General features: G+C 40.3%; 1 protein-coding gene across 1 annotated transcript; it reads right to left on the bottom strand.

Annotated features, from left to right (window-relative positions):
* Nucleotides 1–3205: 3205 nt before the first annotated feature.
* LOC103373665 (protein CutA homolog) lies at nt 3206–10757 on the bottom strand. Its single transcript, XM_008303620.1, has 6 exons — nt 10653–10757; nt 9992–10140; nt 7385–7444; nt 4476–4521; nt 4333–4382; nt 3206–3308 (listed from the first exon to the last, which is right to left on the bottom strand). The coding sequence occupies exons 1-6, from the start codon at nt 10755–10757 to the stop codon at nt 3206–3208; spliced, it is 513 nt and encodes a 170-aa protein (XP_008301842.1).
* Nucleotides 10758–15472: the final 4715 nt, after the last annotated feature.

Raw genomic sequence — 15472 nt, 5'->3', positions numbered from 1 at the left:
TTACTAAACCCATTAATTAATGATAACTCATCAAACTGATGTCAAGATATGTCATGCAGGTAACCTAAAAAGGAATGGAAAAAAAACAAACATGCAAAGCGGTACTGGCAGCTACTTTGGTAAGCTGTGTAAATCAAAATTAAAAATGCAGACTATTTAGGAATCTTGCGGTGTGTGTTATCCTGCGTTTATTTAATTGCTCAGTGGGAGCATGTTATCAGGCGTCTGTTTCTTACAGATGATTCTTAATTATCCTGTTCCCAACTCCGCATCCCATGGAGAATTTAATCACACACAAAAGAGTCGGCCATATGTCTCCGTGTTTGCACAAGTTGGGTAATATTTATGCGGAAATATAGCCGGTGTGTCTCTCCCTTAATCAATCAGGCAACTCCTGAAGGAAAAAAGGCAACCAGTGTTATTTCAATTCGATTCACATGTGAATGTTTAATAACAGCGGTTTGTATGTTTGTTGAAACACCACCATCTAGTGAACATTCAATAAAATTGCAAGATACAAAAATGAAAATGTAATTTCCATTTGACGGAGCGTCATTTGTCATTACGCAGTCATTATCACTCACCAAGGCACATAAGCACCTGTCAAAGGCTTAGCATATTGAAGTACGGCATGTCCACTCACACTGTGTTCGTACTGTGGTGTGTTGTGCGGGAAGCTAGATAGATGTTGAAGAGTCAGACGCCCTCACAAACACACTGCCACCACATGGCCTGATCTCTGGCCCTGACAGGGAGGATTATTTTGGCTTCACAGACACAACGCCACACTAAACCATGTCTGCAGTTCCTTTGTCGGGGCCTCATGCCGGAAACACTTTCTGCCGACCGAGGCTTAGTGCGTATTTTTGTTTAATGAGGTAAGCTCACATGGCCGGCAAGTTTTGTATAACTGCATAAATAGCAGAGTATATCTAACAGATGTTCTAATAAACCGTATCAAAGCTCCTTGTTGAAATGTAATTAACAGAATATTAACAGGCACAATATTTCTATCACAAAGCTTATGTTCAACATCTGTGGTCGAGTACAATTCATAGTTGTAAAAGCAACATTTTGATCCCTTTTTAACAAATTACTTTCATTGTTTCATTTAGCGTTTTACTTTGGAAGACCCACTCTGATCAGCAGCAGCACAAGTTTTACACCTTGCAGTTCCGCGTGCTCCGTGTGAAACACAGGAGAGGTGAGGAAAACAGACCCTCAAACAGTCGACATGTCCGCTAATGCAGAACCCTGCCAATCCTATCTAGCAATTTATCCTCAGTACTTCTCTATAGCTTGACCTGAGGTTGTAAAAGATGGTAGTAAATGTTTTATCGGTACGAGCTGAGCCAACCTGGAGCAGAGCGGCGTTGAAATTCAGAAGTATTGTCTTTTTTTTTTTTTAGTTTAACTCACACAAGGCACAAACTGCTCCATGCTGCTCGCAGTGTCACACCAGTGAAGGAGAATTAAACACCATGTGTACACACTTGTTTGTGTATTTTCCCTCTGCTGCCTGACAGATGATCTGTAGGTACACATAGATTCCTCTGACTTTCTGAATGTTGTTGATCTTCTTTTGTTAGACCTTGAAAATGGCTTTAAAAGAAATCCTAACAATAAATACAAGCTATGGGCCACGTTATGTTCAATAACAGCTCGTACATGACAACCACCTGCAGCACTACTAATGTTATAGAGAGCTGTAGCTATCAGTATGTCCTTCTGCAAACTATTGACACCGAACCTGCAAGTCTGAGTACACTTTACTTTGTGTTGATCCCTACCTAGCATGTGTGATGTAGTTATAAGCAGATATATTTAAGTGATTCTTCATGTGCATTATTTGTATTTGCATAATGACTGTTGCTTCTCCTATGAACATGTATTTTATATTATTACAACTGCACTTCACTATGTTATCATTCTTCATCTATTTATACATCAACTTATGGGCCACAGGAAAGCAGCAGAGTTGCAGACAAATTAATACACACTTATGTTTGCTTGCAGCTAAATTGTAGTGCATTATGAGCAATGTTATAAATTTTTATTTCTTCCAAAAGTGGCTGACATAAAGTTAAGTGTTGCCAGAATGGGCTTCATAAACTACACAAACTCAGTTTGTTGTTTGCACTTCTTAGCCTATAATAGCAGCAAAGCGTAAGCAATAATGTATAATGAAGAGTTCTGACAATGCATGAGGCAAAATGACAAGATGTTTCTACTGAGTCTGTTACTTTCTGAATATATTCCAAGGCATCTTCATTTTCTCGCTCATACCATGTAGCACAGGTAGTGCATTAAAAGTGACCTTTGATTAAATGGGCAGTTTTTCTCTTCTGATCTGTTTTACAACTGGGAACTAATCGGTAACACAACAGCAAGCAGAAGCATCATGTTTACCAGCAGCATAGTATACACTGGTCAGCCACAATATTAAAACCACCAACAGGCGGAAAGTCTAACACTGATCACGCTGATGAGTGCAATATCCTTCTGGAAGTCCTTGGATCCTGGCATTCATGTGGATGTCATTTTGACATGTAGCACCAGCATAAACATTACCGCAGACCAAGCACACTGCCTTCATGGCAACGACACTCTCAGATGGCTGCAGTTTCTCAAACCTGCTTAGGAACAGTTCGAGGACCACAACTAAGAGCCTAAGGCATCGATCTGTCCTCCAGACTCCCCAGATCCCAGTCTGATTGAGCATCTGCGGAATGCACCAGAGTAAGCACAATTCACAGAGGCCCTCACCCTACAAACCTCAGTATCCCAAAGGATCTGCCGCCAACATCACAGTGTCAGACACCACAGCGCACCACCAGAGGTCCCGCAGCACAATATTACACAATACCAGGCAGGTGGTTTTAATGTTGTAGCTGATCACTGTATAGCTCTATTTTAAACTTAGTGGTCCACTGGAACTTTCACCTGTTCCAGTTTAAGACTTTTATCTCACAGTGTTTTCTTTAGCTATTGGTATATTCTTAAAATCAAATCTCTGCAGCACATAGAAGCTCTGGTGAAAATACCAGAGTGGAAAAGAGTGTGAATGTCATGTAACAACATTAATTGAACAGAGTGCTTTCTGAACCCTTCGATCCAAAGGTTCAATCAACAGCCTGCACACATGGCTCCGTTTCCTTGTTTGGCTGAAGTCCATGCTGAGATTGGCTTTGATTTTAATGACATCTCAGTCATCTGGAATGGCTTCATCCATCCACTTCATGTAGGCCAGACTGCCGTCCTCCACTGGGAAACTGAGGACTTCTGGGTTTGCATAGGGATGCACAGACCTTGAAAAGACCCAAAGATATGCTGTGTAACTAGTAAGCAGATCAGTCAGTTTAAGGCGCTAATGCTGTGTTCATATGTGGCAGAAATAGAAGGAATATTACTGATTAAAGAGGCTTTTCACGTGGAATGTGTAAGATGTCTCACCTGACACTGCAAACTGTACGTGTGAAAAGACTGACATAGAAGTACATCCACCAAGTATTGGAATTAAAAAAAAAAAAAAAAAAAAAATCATCTGTCACTTATAAGAGGAAAAAAATGACAAATATTCGCTATAAAATGTGGATGTTTAATGTAGAGCCTGATTGATATAACGGTTGGCAGATATTATTGTCCTATATTGCTGTGTCAGAGATATACTGATATGGCATATTTCTTTTTTTTCTTGATATTATGAACATGTTTGTAATGTTCAGTTCGTTTTTTTAAAATTGCATCATCATGCAGTTTGTCTAGCAAAGTGCGCTCTGACTTTCTTAGCAGCACTCTCAGCACTGTATGCAGCACATGTAGCAGAGCGCATATCACAGATGAGCAGACGAGTCAAGTTGTGTCTTTATGATAAGCTGCTCATAATATTGTCTGATATATTAGAATCTGATGTTTTTACTCTCAAAGAATCTGTATTGTCATCGCCTCCAAAAATCCAGTATTGGTCAGGTTCTGGTGTAAACTAAAAATAACTTTAAAAATGGAGCAACTGAGGCCTTTTTTTTTACTATCAAATGCAATCATTCTTACACACAAAAACAGAAAATGTGTGAGCAACACCACCTCATTATGAAATCTGCTATATGTTTCAGGGATTGTAATTCTTTGACAGTGCTTCTGGACAAACTCTAGTGTAAAGTAATGAAATGTTAAGCAAACAATAAGGCTTGAGATGAAAATAACCAGAATTAAACTTCATATCTACAGTAGGATGCGCAGCGGAAGCATTAAGTATGAAAACGTTACAACTTCATATACAGTTTGCAATGATGTAAAAATGCGTGACCCAAAACGCATTGAGCGACCTCTTACCTCACATAATCTATGACTTGCTGGATCCTGGAGGTCTTTGTTTTCACCAGCTGCAACAACAGTGACATCTCATCTTACAGATGCTCTATTTCAACATGCCTGACTAGATGTTGATCAAAAAAGGAACTTCTCAGTGAGCTTACCATGAGGATTTCACTTGCATCCTGGATTTCACCTTTCCAATAGTACCTAAAAAAAACAACAACAAAAAATCAGATGACATAAGACATCTGAACTGCACTGTACCACTTACTACACGTGTGCATGAGGAACTGCAGGTGACTGGGGACTGAAAAATACCAGTACACAGTGCAGAGCCTTTAAATTCCATAAAATAAAAGCTTTCATGAAAACCTATATTTTCCAAAAGAACATAGCAATCTAAACCTTGCCCAACCACTTATTATAGCCACAGTGATTTACAGTGATACTGTCAAACTGTTCCTGACAGGCTTTTACGGTGTCAAGAGCAAAAGTGCCTCTGTGCTTTGAACATGGTGTTTTTTTGTGGATTGTGAAATACAGCACATCAAATAAAAATCAATATTTAAAGCTACAGTATGTGGGATCGTCGAAACAGCAAGAGTAAACTGGATTTTGAAAGCATATAACTGAAAAAAAGAAAAGCCAGTAGGGATAGTAGGGAGAGAACTAACTGAAACTACTTCCTCTCAGCAAAACAAACAAATGTGCTACTTAACCACATTTGCAAAACCTACCGTTCAAAGCCAGTATAAACTAACCACAGGACACTTTCTCACAACTAGGCTACTATGCAGACAATGCAAACCTGTAAAAATACCCTAATGAAACTGGAGCAGGATAGTACGGTGGCCGACAGGGCAAACACCGTGCATATACATAAATAAGCTGCATGTACATGAATGCATTGCATAAACAGAAACACGCTGCAAAAGGAAAATGCTGCATATCCAATCACACAATGGAAGTGCCACAGGCCTCTAGGGGCAGTTTTTAAGTCTGTAGCTTTTCAGTCACTGTGCTTCTATGGGTGCTGAAGTGGTGTTTTACTATCGTCTCCCTGTGTTCTCTCTGTTATTTATGTTTATCCATAGAGACGAGAGAATACAAACCTTTTCATACAGCTTTTCCCTCAACTAACGTTACTTGTCTCGCTCACCGTTGTCTGCCTCTCAGGTGAAAAGCTCACTACTGCCCCTAGAGGCCTGTGGCACTGCCGTTGTGTGACTGGATATGCAGCGTTTTCTTTTTGCATTTGTTTTCATTTATGAGGCGCGTCTGTATTTGCAGCGCGTTTCTGTTTATGCAACGCATTCATGTACATGCTGCTCGTTTGTGTATATGTACGTCATTCGCCCCCGTCGGCCACCGTAGGACAGAGACCACCATGACTACAGAAAGACGCATACATTCGAATGGATGCATTCATCTGGCATGTGCAGAAATGTGAGATGTTGTAGGTTTAGGTGGTGTAATGTAAGATGTGGCTACAACTCTGCCTGCCATTCTTGTACTATCCGCTTACTAGCAATGCAGCCGCCGAGCATAGTGGAAGACTCATTTGACTTGCATAGCCAGACCATTCAGCAGAACAGAATCTAGAAACTCAGAGTCTTATATTCATAGATATGTATAATAAAGGCTAGATGTCTCAAGGCGGCCTTTCGAACAGGATCACCCGTCGGCCATCTTGACATGGGGAAGCTCTCTGGTGGAACCTGTGGTACGTGAAGGAAGGTGAGTGATCTGCAGAAACGTAGATACTGTTATCTCGCTGAAATCTTGATGGATTTACGGTTTGGTTTCTTACAAACGTTATTAACGTGGCTACAATTTAAATTACAAAATTACAAATAAAATACAAAATAATTAAAATACAAATTGTTGCTGGCTGTGAGAGTGTAACATAATTATCCACAAGTGCAGTGTTATAGCTACACCTCTGACGTTTATAACAAACCAAACTGTTTGAAAATTGGTAGAAAATTGAGCAAGTTATGGTTATTTAAAAAGTACATGCAACACTACAACACAATGTTATGGATGAGCGAGCGGACCGTACCAAGATGGCCGTCAGTGTGGCCGTGCGATTCCATTGGCCGGCAGTGTGGACGAGACATCTAGCCTTTATTATACATATCTATGATCAGAATGGTCTGTCTGCACCTCAGGATCATTCTGCTAGAGGGGAAAAGTTCTGCCTTGTTTATATTTCTTTAAACCGATCACAACATTATTGTGTGGAGCTATAATGCAATGGTGTCCTTGCAAAAAGACAGGTGGAATTGCTTTCATGCAACATTGTCTTACAAGGTGGGCACTGTGGATATGGATAATTCACTAAAAAAAAAAACAACGAGCAGGGGTGAATTTTTGCAAATCTTTCGCAAAGTTTTAAACCTTCACTGTGGTCGGTTGCTGCTCAGAAGTCGTTGCTGTTTACTGTAGTGAAGTGGATTCTGAAAATGGATGGATAGCGTGAGGGTAGGAGGAAAGCCGTGAAATGTGCGACCAGTGTCAGGCTTCTACCTGCAACGTACATGCAATGAGTCAGACTAAGCAAATATAACCAAAAAATGCTTCTGGCTTTAAGCATATTTCATGACAAATGCCAAAATCTAAGTTGACATTTAAAACTAAATAAGCCTGGATCTAACTGAAGGTCACACATTACCTGCGCTCACACACCCTGACCGCCTCCATCACTGTTCTCACCCTTAATCCAACCACATCCTCTATTTTTAGGCCAAATATTATCCTCCTTCTTCAAAAGTCTGAGCTTTTCCTTCCTTGTTCCTTTCGGGGTTATGCATTAACAGGAAAGCTAATCCATGCATACAAAAACACGACTGCTTCGAAGGCCAACTGCCACTCAAGTTTCGAGTGATAAGGAAACTGATAAAAGCATTCAGATGTAAGCCCGTTCACCTTGCGGTTTCCTAGGAAATCAGCAATGCATCAGAGAGGACAAAAAGAGCACGTGTTCATTGTATTTCTGTGTCTGTACATGTGAGGGACATAACAGCTCGATAGAAAATGTGCTTCATGGTAGGGGTCAAGTGTGATTTACATTGTGGAGGTCCTGGAGAGAATGTTAATACTGGCTGCCAGCCGTCTGTCCATGATTGCTCTGAAAAAAAACAAAACAAAAAAAAACAGAAGAGTTGGAACCGAAATAGAAATGAAACATGGAAAGAGGTAATAGAAATTAAACACAAACCACCAGCTGTTTATCTGTTACATCGTGCAACTGAGCCCTTCATTATGGCGCTCATCAGGCAGGCTGAAGGACAGGACTTTAATGACGTAAATTCAGAAAGAGACGGCCAATTTTTGTTTTCTGTTACAGCTCAGCTAATATAATATTTTACTACCACCTCTGCTATGCCCCCTTCCTCAAGCCAGGGGCTCTAGAGGAAAGTGATTTACATACTTGGAAATCGCACTGTGGCTACTTTCTTGACATCTGCTTAATAGAAAGAGCTCATTTGCATGCAGCTAAAATGCCAACAAAGGAGATGAGAGTGCAAACACAGCGCTCTCCTCCACTTGTGGGTTTGACATGATGTAGCTCGTCTCTAGACAGAAAAGTCAAACTTGTGTTGGGCGGACTGACTTTGAATTTTTTAAACCGCTTCTGACTAATTTGCAAACCACAAGTCACAAAGCAGAGGCTTGAAATAAACATCTTGATTAAATGTAAAGTTCAACAGCATGGGGAAATTTTTTTTGTTGAATTAGTTTAAAACCAGCGGTGCAAAGTCTGGAGACGGAGGCAAACAGTTAGCCTGGTTGCATCCAAAGACAACTAACTCAACCTATAAGCATGTGTAAAACTCACTTCTAAATGCATCATCTTGTGTGTTTACTGTGTATAATGCAAAACTATAAAAATGTGCATGTTTTTGTGCTGGACTACTTCTTGGCTGTGCACAAAGACTTTTCCTTTTGTTGCTGCCATGAGGTTGCTAGGCAACTGGCAGACGTATCGAATCAAACCACGACTTCTGTTGTTGCACAGATGAAAAAAAAAAAAAAAAAAAGCAGTATAACGTGTTAATTATTCAGTTTCAGAGGTACTTACAGTGTCTGAGCTCAGCCAAGTGGCTAGTGGTAGCTGTACATTAACTCTCTGTGCAGTTGCTGAGGGTCAGGACTACTGGGCCGCACCATCAGTGCAACTTTCGGTGCTGCTCATTTCTCAACATGATGTTTTGTTGTCACGTAGCAGCACCGTCTTGATTTGCTGAGTTTGCCAGTGTAGTGGGGCAATAAATCTCCATGCGTGCCCTACTTGGATGAACCTTGTGACTTTGCACAAGTGGCTCATGTATTAAAAAAAAACAACAACTAAAAAAAAACAGCTTTCCAGTAAAAAACTTCAAGAAAAAGTCATGTTTTCGGACTGACTGATCAAAGCCACAGATTTGACCTGTCAAGCTGTCCAGAAAGTATTCCAAACTTTCACCTGCACTGATTCTAAAATGTTTTTTTTTTTTTTTTTTAATTTTAAAGTAGTATGCATTTGTTTTTTGAATGCTGAGTAAATAGATTTTTGCAACATTACAAGTGTTTTGTTATTAAATAAATTGAACTGTACGTAGCCACGATGATGTTAACCTGGAAAGCTGGATGGAAAGCAGTGCATCTATTATTAAATTTAGCTGGAATGTATTTCAGTAGAACAACTGTGATTTCTTGCCATTTGCTTGTTAGATCGCGTGAGCAGGATTAGAAGCATCATTAAATACTTATAAAGGCGAGCTTTGATTGTCTGCTAGTTGGATGTAGCTGGTATTTTGATCAATGTGTGATCTTTTTAGGGGTGCTCCTGAAATATTTGGAGCATCTCTGCTCACCAGGACCCTTTACCTTGTCAACTAATATGATTTCTCCTGAAGGAATATTGTCAGACTCTTCAGGGCAACTATTCATAACTGACATAGTCTGACTTAGCAGATGCAGACTGTGGATATAAGTTCGCCATCAGCTGTGCATTTAACACACCTTTTTTTTTTGCTATCCTATGTGCTGGCATTTATGAAACTTCCTTCACTATAGGAACCAACAGCGGCAACTTCTGAACAGCAGCCTGCATGCTTAAAATTACAAGTTTTACCAAAGGTTTGGATCGTGAGCTGAAGCAGCCCTGCTAGTTTTTCTCGTTTATTCCATCAAAACAATTTCTGGTCACTACTTTGAGCAAACACCGGGGCCTTGTGCTGTTCTTGGCTCTGCCTAAGATGACTGTGATTGGTTTCAAAGAAATAAAAACACACAAGAGCTTCTTTTTTTTCTACAACCTTTCGCAAAACGACAATGAAGTGCAGTCAGTCCATTCTACAAAGCGCTGCATTGGAGGCACTGTAGCTTCTACATCATCCTGCCATATAGATCTTATGCGCTGATATTGCTTTTATAGTCATTTTACAGTTTTATAGCTCTGTGTGTGTTTTGGAGGCACAAACAAAATCTTGTTTGGGGCCACCAAAATCCTGGGACCGGCCCTGCACAGTGTGTACAGACATGAGGGTCCTAATGACATTTAATGATACGTTAGTGATACATTCCTCTCTGAAGGTGTTTAAACTACATTTTAAAATGAAACGTGTCCAGTTTTATCACATTTAAACACTTTAAAATGCAACCTGACTGTAACGACCACCCTCTCCTGTACCTGCCAATGTCCTTGGCTGCCTGTTCGTTGGGGCTGTTGATGAGAAGCACAGAATGGTGACCCGGCACGTAGCTCCCTGTGAAGACTGAATGAAGCTGGACCCCGACGGACCACAACACAGGATACATGGACACGGTCAGGACCAGGAACTGCAGAGAGTCGGGTGGGGAGCAAGAGGACAAGAGCTTTAGAGTTGCTGACACATCTCCAGTCACCTCAAAGACTTTTTAAGAGCATGTTTGTGCCATTCCTCAGTGATGCCTGTATAATTACATGAACATTCGGATGTTAAATGTTTTATATTTGGATGAAGGGAAGTTATAGCTCAATTTAATTATCTGCAGCCCTCTGAAGGGATTGCCATGTTTGGATTGGATTGGATTCAGTATTTATCCTCTTATTATTTGGCGACTGCCTGTCACAGATAAATGAGTATTGGCCTTGGCTGTGGACGCAGTGACCAATTTATAATCTGTCCTACTTCTGTGTGCATCCCAGCATCAAAGCCCAGCGTGGCACGTACAATCCTGCAGAAATATTTGCAAAGAAAATACAATTTGCTGCAAAATCTGCATCCCTGACCTTCTTGTTGTACATTCCTCTCGAAGTTTTCAGCTACAACATGTTTACAAAAGTGCACGAAATGATGACAGGAGCTCACCAAACATGACATGAGCAGCACCGAGCGAAAGACTGAGTTCAAAACAGCCTCTTTGTGGCAGCGCTGGAACAGCCACTCCATCCTGTTAGCTGCAACAAATGTCATTCCCGGAGTCCGGCTGGAGCAGATAACACGAGGGACAGACTGTACTGAACTTAGTGCTCCGGCATTTTAAAAAGAAACATTTCAGTTCCGTCTAACGGGTGCGTTAGCGGGACAGAAAGGCGTTGAGAACTAACTGCCGTTAGAGAAGAAGTGCAAAAACCGCTGACAGGTGAGGGGTCGAGTGGTCAAATACAGTGACAAATCACTGCGCCCTTCAATTGGTCACGTCAGACGTCCTGCAGCGCCGCCAACCAATCAAATCGCTGGTTTACCTCAGTTGCCCCGCCTCCGGGCCTCAGTCATAATCGGCTTTAGTGTCTTTACATTATAAACAGACTTCTTCACCAGGAAGGGAGTGTGGCTGTGATGCCAGCAGGAAGCTGTGACTTCATGACAGCACACATGTTCTATTACAGTGTCCCTCACTGGTGGAAATACTGGAATAACAGATTTTTTTTCATAGAAAAATCACATTTAGCCTTTCATGACACATTTTTCTATTATTTAATCCCCTATATTGTGCTGATATGGACCAGTGAACAGTGGAGGAATGTAGCTAATTTAATTTTCAATTAAATAAGTTAAAGATTTTTCCGAATAAGTTTTGCACTACAGTGCTGGGAGGCTTAATTCCTTTTTTTTTTTTTTTTGAATTATTATTTTTTTCCCCATAAATTCCATATAAAGTAAAATAAATCTGAAAAAAGTTCCCACCTCAGATTCAGCTACAACACAATAACTTCATAATAAAATAATGTATATTTATAGCTTCACAATTTTTATGTACAATCACTTTAGTTTAATGAAACCATGCAAAATATGATCTTCAGGCCTTCATATTATGAATATTTTCTGAATAACAGGCCCTTGAAGTACACAGGTGCAGGTTAAAATTTCACGCTTTCCAATTTGCACTGCTTTTTCCAGCATGTTCAAGCCCTCACAACTTTAGGACAGGTGATAACAACGTAACAGTTTCAGGGATTCAAGACACTGTAGAGCTCTGTTAGAAACTGCATCCATTCCAGGAGTCACAACCAAAATTTAAAAATATCCTTACCCCATATTCTCGATAACCAACTTTGAGCATCAATACCATATGATCGATCATAGTTTCAACTGTAAAACTGCACCTGTTTATTGTCAATGACACTGAGTATCCAGTACTCCGGATGTTTAATCTGTTTTCTGATAATCCGTCCTTTATCTATAAACCACTAAATCCTCACCGGGTCATTTTTCTCCAGCACTGCATTTTTTTTTTTTTATTCCCAAATATATGAAAATGAAATATGACCTCTTATAACCACAAAACGATAAAAAAAACTCCAATTACAGCCATGTACTGTATATTCCATTATATATTTGACAAATTGTTGCAAAAAACATATATATAAATAAATAAAATCACTTTAATGCACAAAATAAAGGGTTTGACTCTCAGAATTTCCTGGAAAAAAAACTCCTCAGAAACCACACTAAATGTGCCCCCAAATAAATGTGCTATTATATTGCAGCAATACTATTTTCATTTCACTCTAATGCTGTATTTGGGTTCAGGAGAACCTCTGATCTCTTTAACAGCTCAAAAACACACTTAAGATCAATTTACCTCCCTCACACTTTATGGCTTTTCCATAATTATGTAAAAATTGCACATAAACACAACTTTCTGCTTCGGTGTTTCAGAAGTTTTGTACAAAAAAACAACACAGTGACTTCTGTTTGCAGTTCCAAAGACCCCATTTGCAAAATAAAGTTACTGTAAATACAGGGGATTTTCACTGGCTCGTGCTGTGTGTTTGGTGTTGACTGTAGTATTCGTGCCACATGATGCCTTCCAAATTCCAAATGTGAGTTTTACTTTGCAGTTTTCAACTGATTTGTATGTAACACAGCTGTCTGCTAGTTAAACCTAATGATAAGTACTGTCATTATGTACGATAGATTCTGTGATGAACATATTTGTCATCAGAGTCCATGTGACACATCACTTCCTACTTTATTTTATTCTATTTTTTATTTTTTATTTTTTAATTGTTGGTGTTTAGGAATGCCCTCATGGGTATTTTTTCATTTTGTCACATTCACTGCAGGTGCAAATGGAGGTTGCCACAGTACTTTTCTACACGTGTTGTTCAGGTCACAGAAAAGGTAAAAATCTATCTCAAGAGAAAAATATTTGAGTTTACAAGTAAAATAATATTGTTACACATGCTGTACAGTAATGTGGTCTGTGAGACTCCAAACAACGAGGAAGCAAAACCGAGGTCAATAAAACACAACGTTAAGATAATATATCAGCACTTCCTCTATCACTGCTGAATAAATATACCTGGAATATTAACAGCTAACCTGTTTGTTTTAAAAGGTTAATAACAGGCTCTTGCTTTGTAAAAGACTTTTAATTTTATTTTATTTCTTTTAAATCGACGTGGAAAGAAACATTACACAATCTCTTCACAAGGCCTCACTACAGCAAATGACATATTCTAAACTCTTCAGTCCTCGTGAGTTTCAAACCTTAAGCACCTTGAATAAGTGTCCAATTGCTAAAATGTCAAAGGCAAAATTTATGTAAATGATATCAGAGTATAAAGGGCTCTCGTTGCAAAATTAAAACAGCAATCAGTCTGCTATGGGAAGCAGCTTATGATCCATAATACATTTACATTGATTTTCACACTTTAAGTGCCGGCTTTTCTGTAACAAGATAAACAGCAAAGAAACAAACTCATGCAAAAATCCTTAGCTGAAGGAAACCACGCTTTGTTTTCCCGTTTTAGTGCCTAAAACCAGGATCTCTGATATGCAGATCCTCATTGTGGGCAAAAGGACATATGCAAACACACAGATGCGACATGGGTGTGGATGCAAACACCACAGCACACACAGTGAGCAAAGACCCAGATAAGCCTCACAGACAAAAAAAAAAACCCCAGTACTCTGCTTGGCTGCATGTGAATGAGGATATGAAAAAAAGATATGAAAAAAAAAAACAGGGAATTTGGAATCAAAATGAACAATTGGCAGAAGTAAACTACACATATAACGAAACAGTTAGCGAAAGAAAAATTGATGTCAGCACGACACTTTGCAGTTTGTTTGTTGGTCATAAGTTGTAATTATGGCTTTAATGAGGTGTTACTGATAGAAGTCAGTTCATTAAAACAGAAAAGTGAGTTCATCAAAGATTTACATTTTTTCCTAAGAGCTGTTTTGCTCCGGATGTCCACATGGGGGAGTTGTGGGTTCGTGCATTTATCTGCTCTTCATCCCCCTCCTTCCATTGTGAATAAATAAAATACACAGTGTTCATTTAGCATGTATAAAACTCTCATCTACTGAAATGAAATGTAAATGCTCCAACACAGCAAGCTGCATGACTCATCCCATTCCTCCCCCCCCCTCCTCTTTTTTTTTTCTTGACCTCTTCCCTGCCAGCTTTGTGTACTTTGTTTTGCCTGCATCCCCCTCCCCTCCCCTCCCTCTTACCCTTCAATGGACAAGGCAGAGATCAGAGATGGAACAGCAGGTGGCGCCACAGGAGTCACAGCCTCAGAACAAACCAATTTATTTCCCAAGCTCACAAAGACTTCGTTTGAGAGCCCATCAGAGAGCTCCAATAGAGCCACTTAAGCCACTGTTCCCCAACATGAAAGAAGGCAACCAAAATAGAGAGATAGGAAGAAAGCCGAGAAGCTAGAGGAGAGGCGTTTGATCTGCTTGTTCTGGGGCATCACTCAGAGGAGTTTGCTTCCCCTAAGGAGTACCGAGGCCTGTTTGTCCCTTAGAAGTCTAATATGGAAAATAAGATAATTTTTATTTCTGTCTATGCTTCTTGTTTGGTTGCGTATAATGAGGCCAGAAGGTCTGCAATAAGAGCAGGGAGGATGAAATGAGAGATGAGAGGAGGAAAGGTACAAAGGAATCTGGCAAGTGGGGCCTTGGCTAATTTGCCATTAAACTGTGATCGTCTCTTGGTGGGATCAGTGAAGTTGCCTTGCTGTGAAATAATTCTTGCGGGGAGAATTAGAGAGATGAATGGAGAGCAGAAAACAAAGCCGTGAGTGAGGTGTGTGTGAAGCCGGAACTAGGGGTTACGGAAAAATGACAACTCTGAAGGGGCTGCGTACAATTCTAAGTGCTCTCTCGACTCTCGCTGCTGTAGTCTTCTTCCCCCCAGTGTGGCAGTGTCATTACAGCGTTGAATGGGAGGTAGAGTAGGCAGTGAAAGGAGCTGGACACACAACTGGACACACAGAGGTCAGATAAGTCCTAATGACGGGACTTTCCAGGCGGTGATTACCTATAGTGGGCCTCCCAAAGAGGTTAATTAAAAGAGTCATGGGGGCTGAGCAGGGAAGTGTCTCCATCACTGCCGTGAACCCCGGTGACCCCTCTATCCCTTTGGACAGACATAGCCATCCGTCACGACCGATTCCTGGGCTGTCTGGCTTTTTGCTGGTGCCACTGAAATCCCAGAGTGACTTAAAACACAGAAGTGTATGTAGCAGCGCCACAACTCTGACAAGCAGTGAGGGGAAAAAAAAAGAAAAAAAAAACACACACCGCCGTCGAGACATCCCCTGCTGAAGTCCCCCAGGTAATGAAACCTCTCCTCTCTCAAGGATCAGACAAACACCATATCTTGTCATCTTCCTTCCATTCTCTTCCACGATCTTCTTCCCCCCCCTTTTTTTTTTTTTTTTTTT

Source organism: Stegastes partitus, unplaced genomic scaffold (genome assembly GCF_000690725.1).
Source record: "Stegastes partitus isolate 25-593 unplaced genomic scaffold, Stegastes_partitus-1.0.2 Scaffold2043, whole genome shotgun sequence".
NCBI lineage: Eukaryota > Metazoa > Chordata > Actinopteri > Pomacentridae > Stegastes > Stegastes partitus.
This window is presented reverse-complemented; position numbering and strand designations above follow the sequence as displayed.

Excerpts from the sequence above, each read along its gene's own strand:
- LOC103373665 (XM_008303620.1), bottom strand. The coding sequence starts at position 10,757 with ATGACATTTGTTGCAGCTAACAGGATGGAGTGGCTGTTCCAGCGCTGC. Across the intron at positions 4,383-4,475 it reads ATGCAAGTGAAATCCTCATG|CTGGTGAAAACAAAGACCTC; the intron begins GTAAGCTCACTG and ends CTGTTGTTGCAG. Across the intron at positions 3,309-4,332 it reads CAAGTCATAGATTATGTGAG|GTCTGTGCATCCCTATGCAA; the intron begins GTAAGAGGTCGC and ends GGTCTTTTCAAG.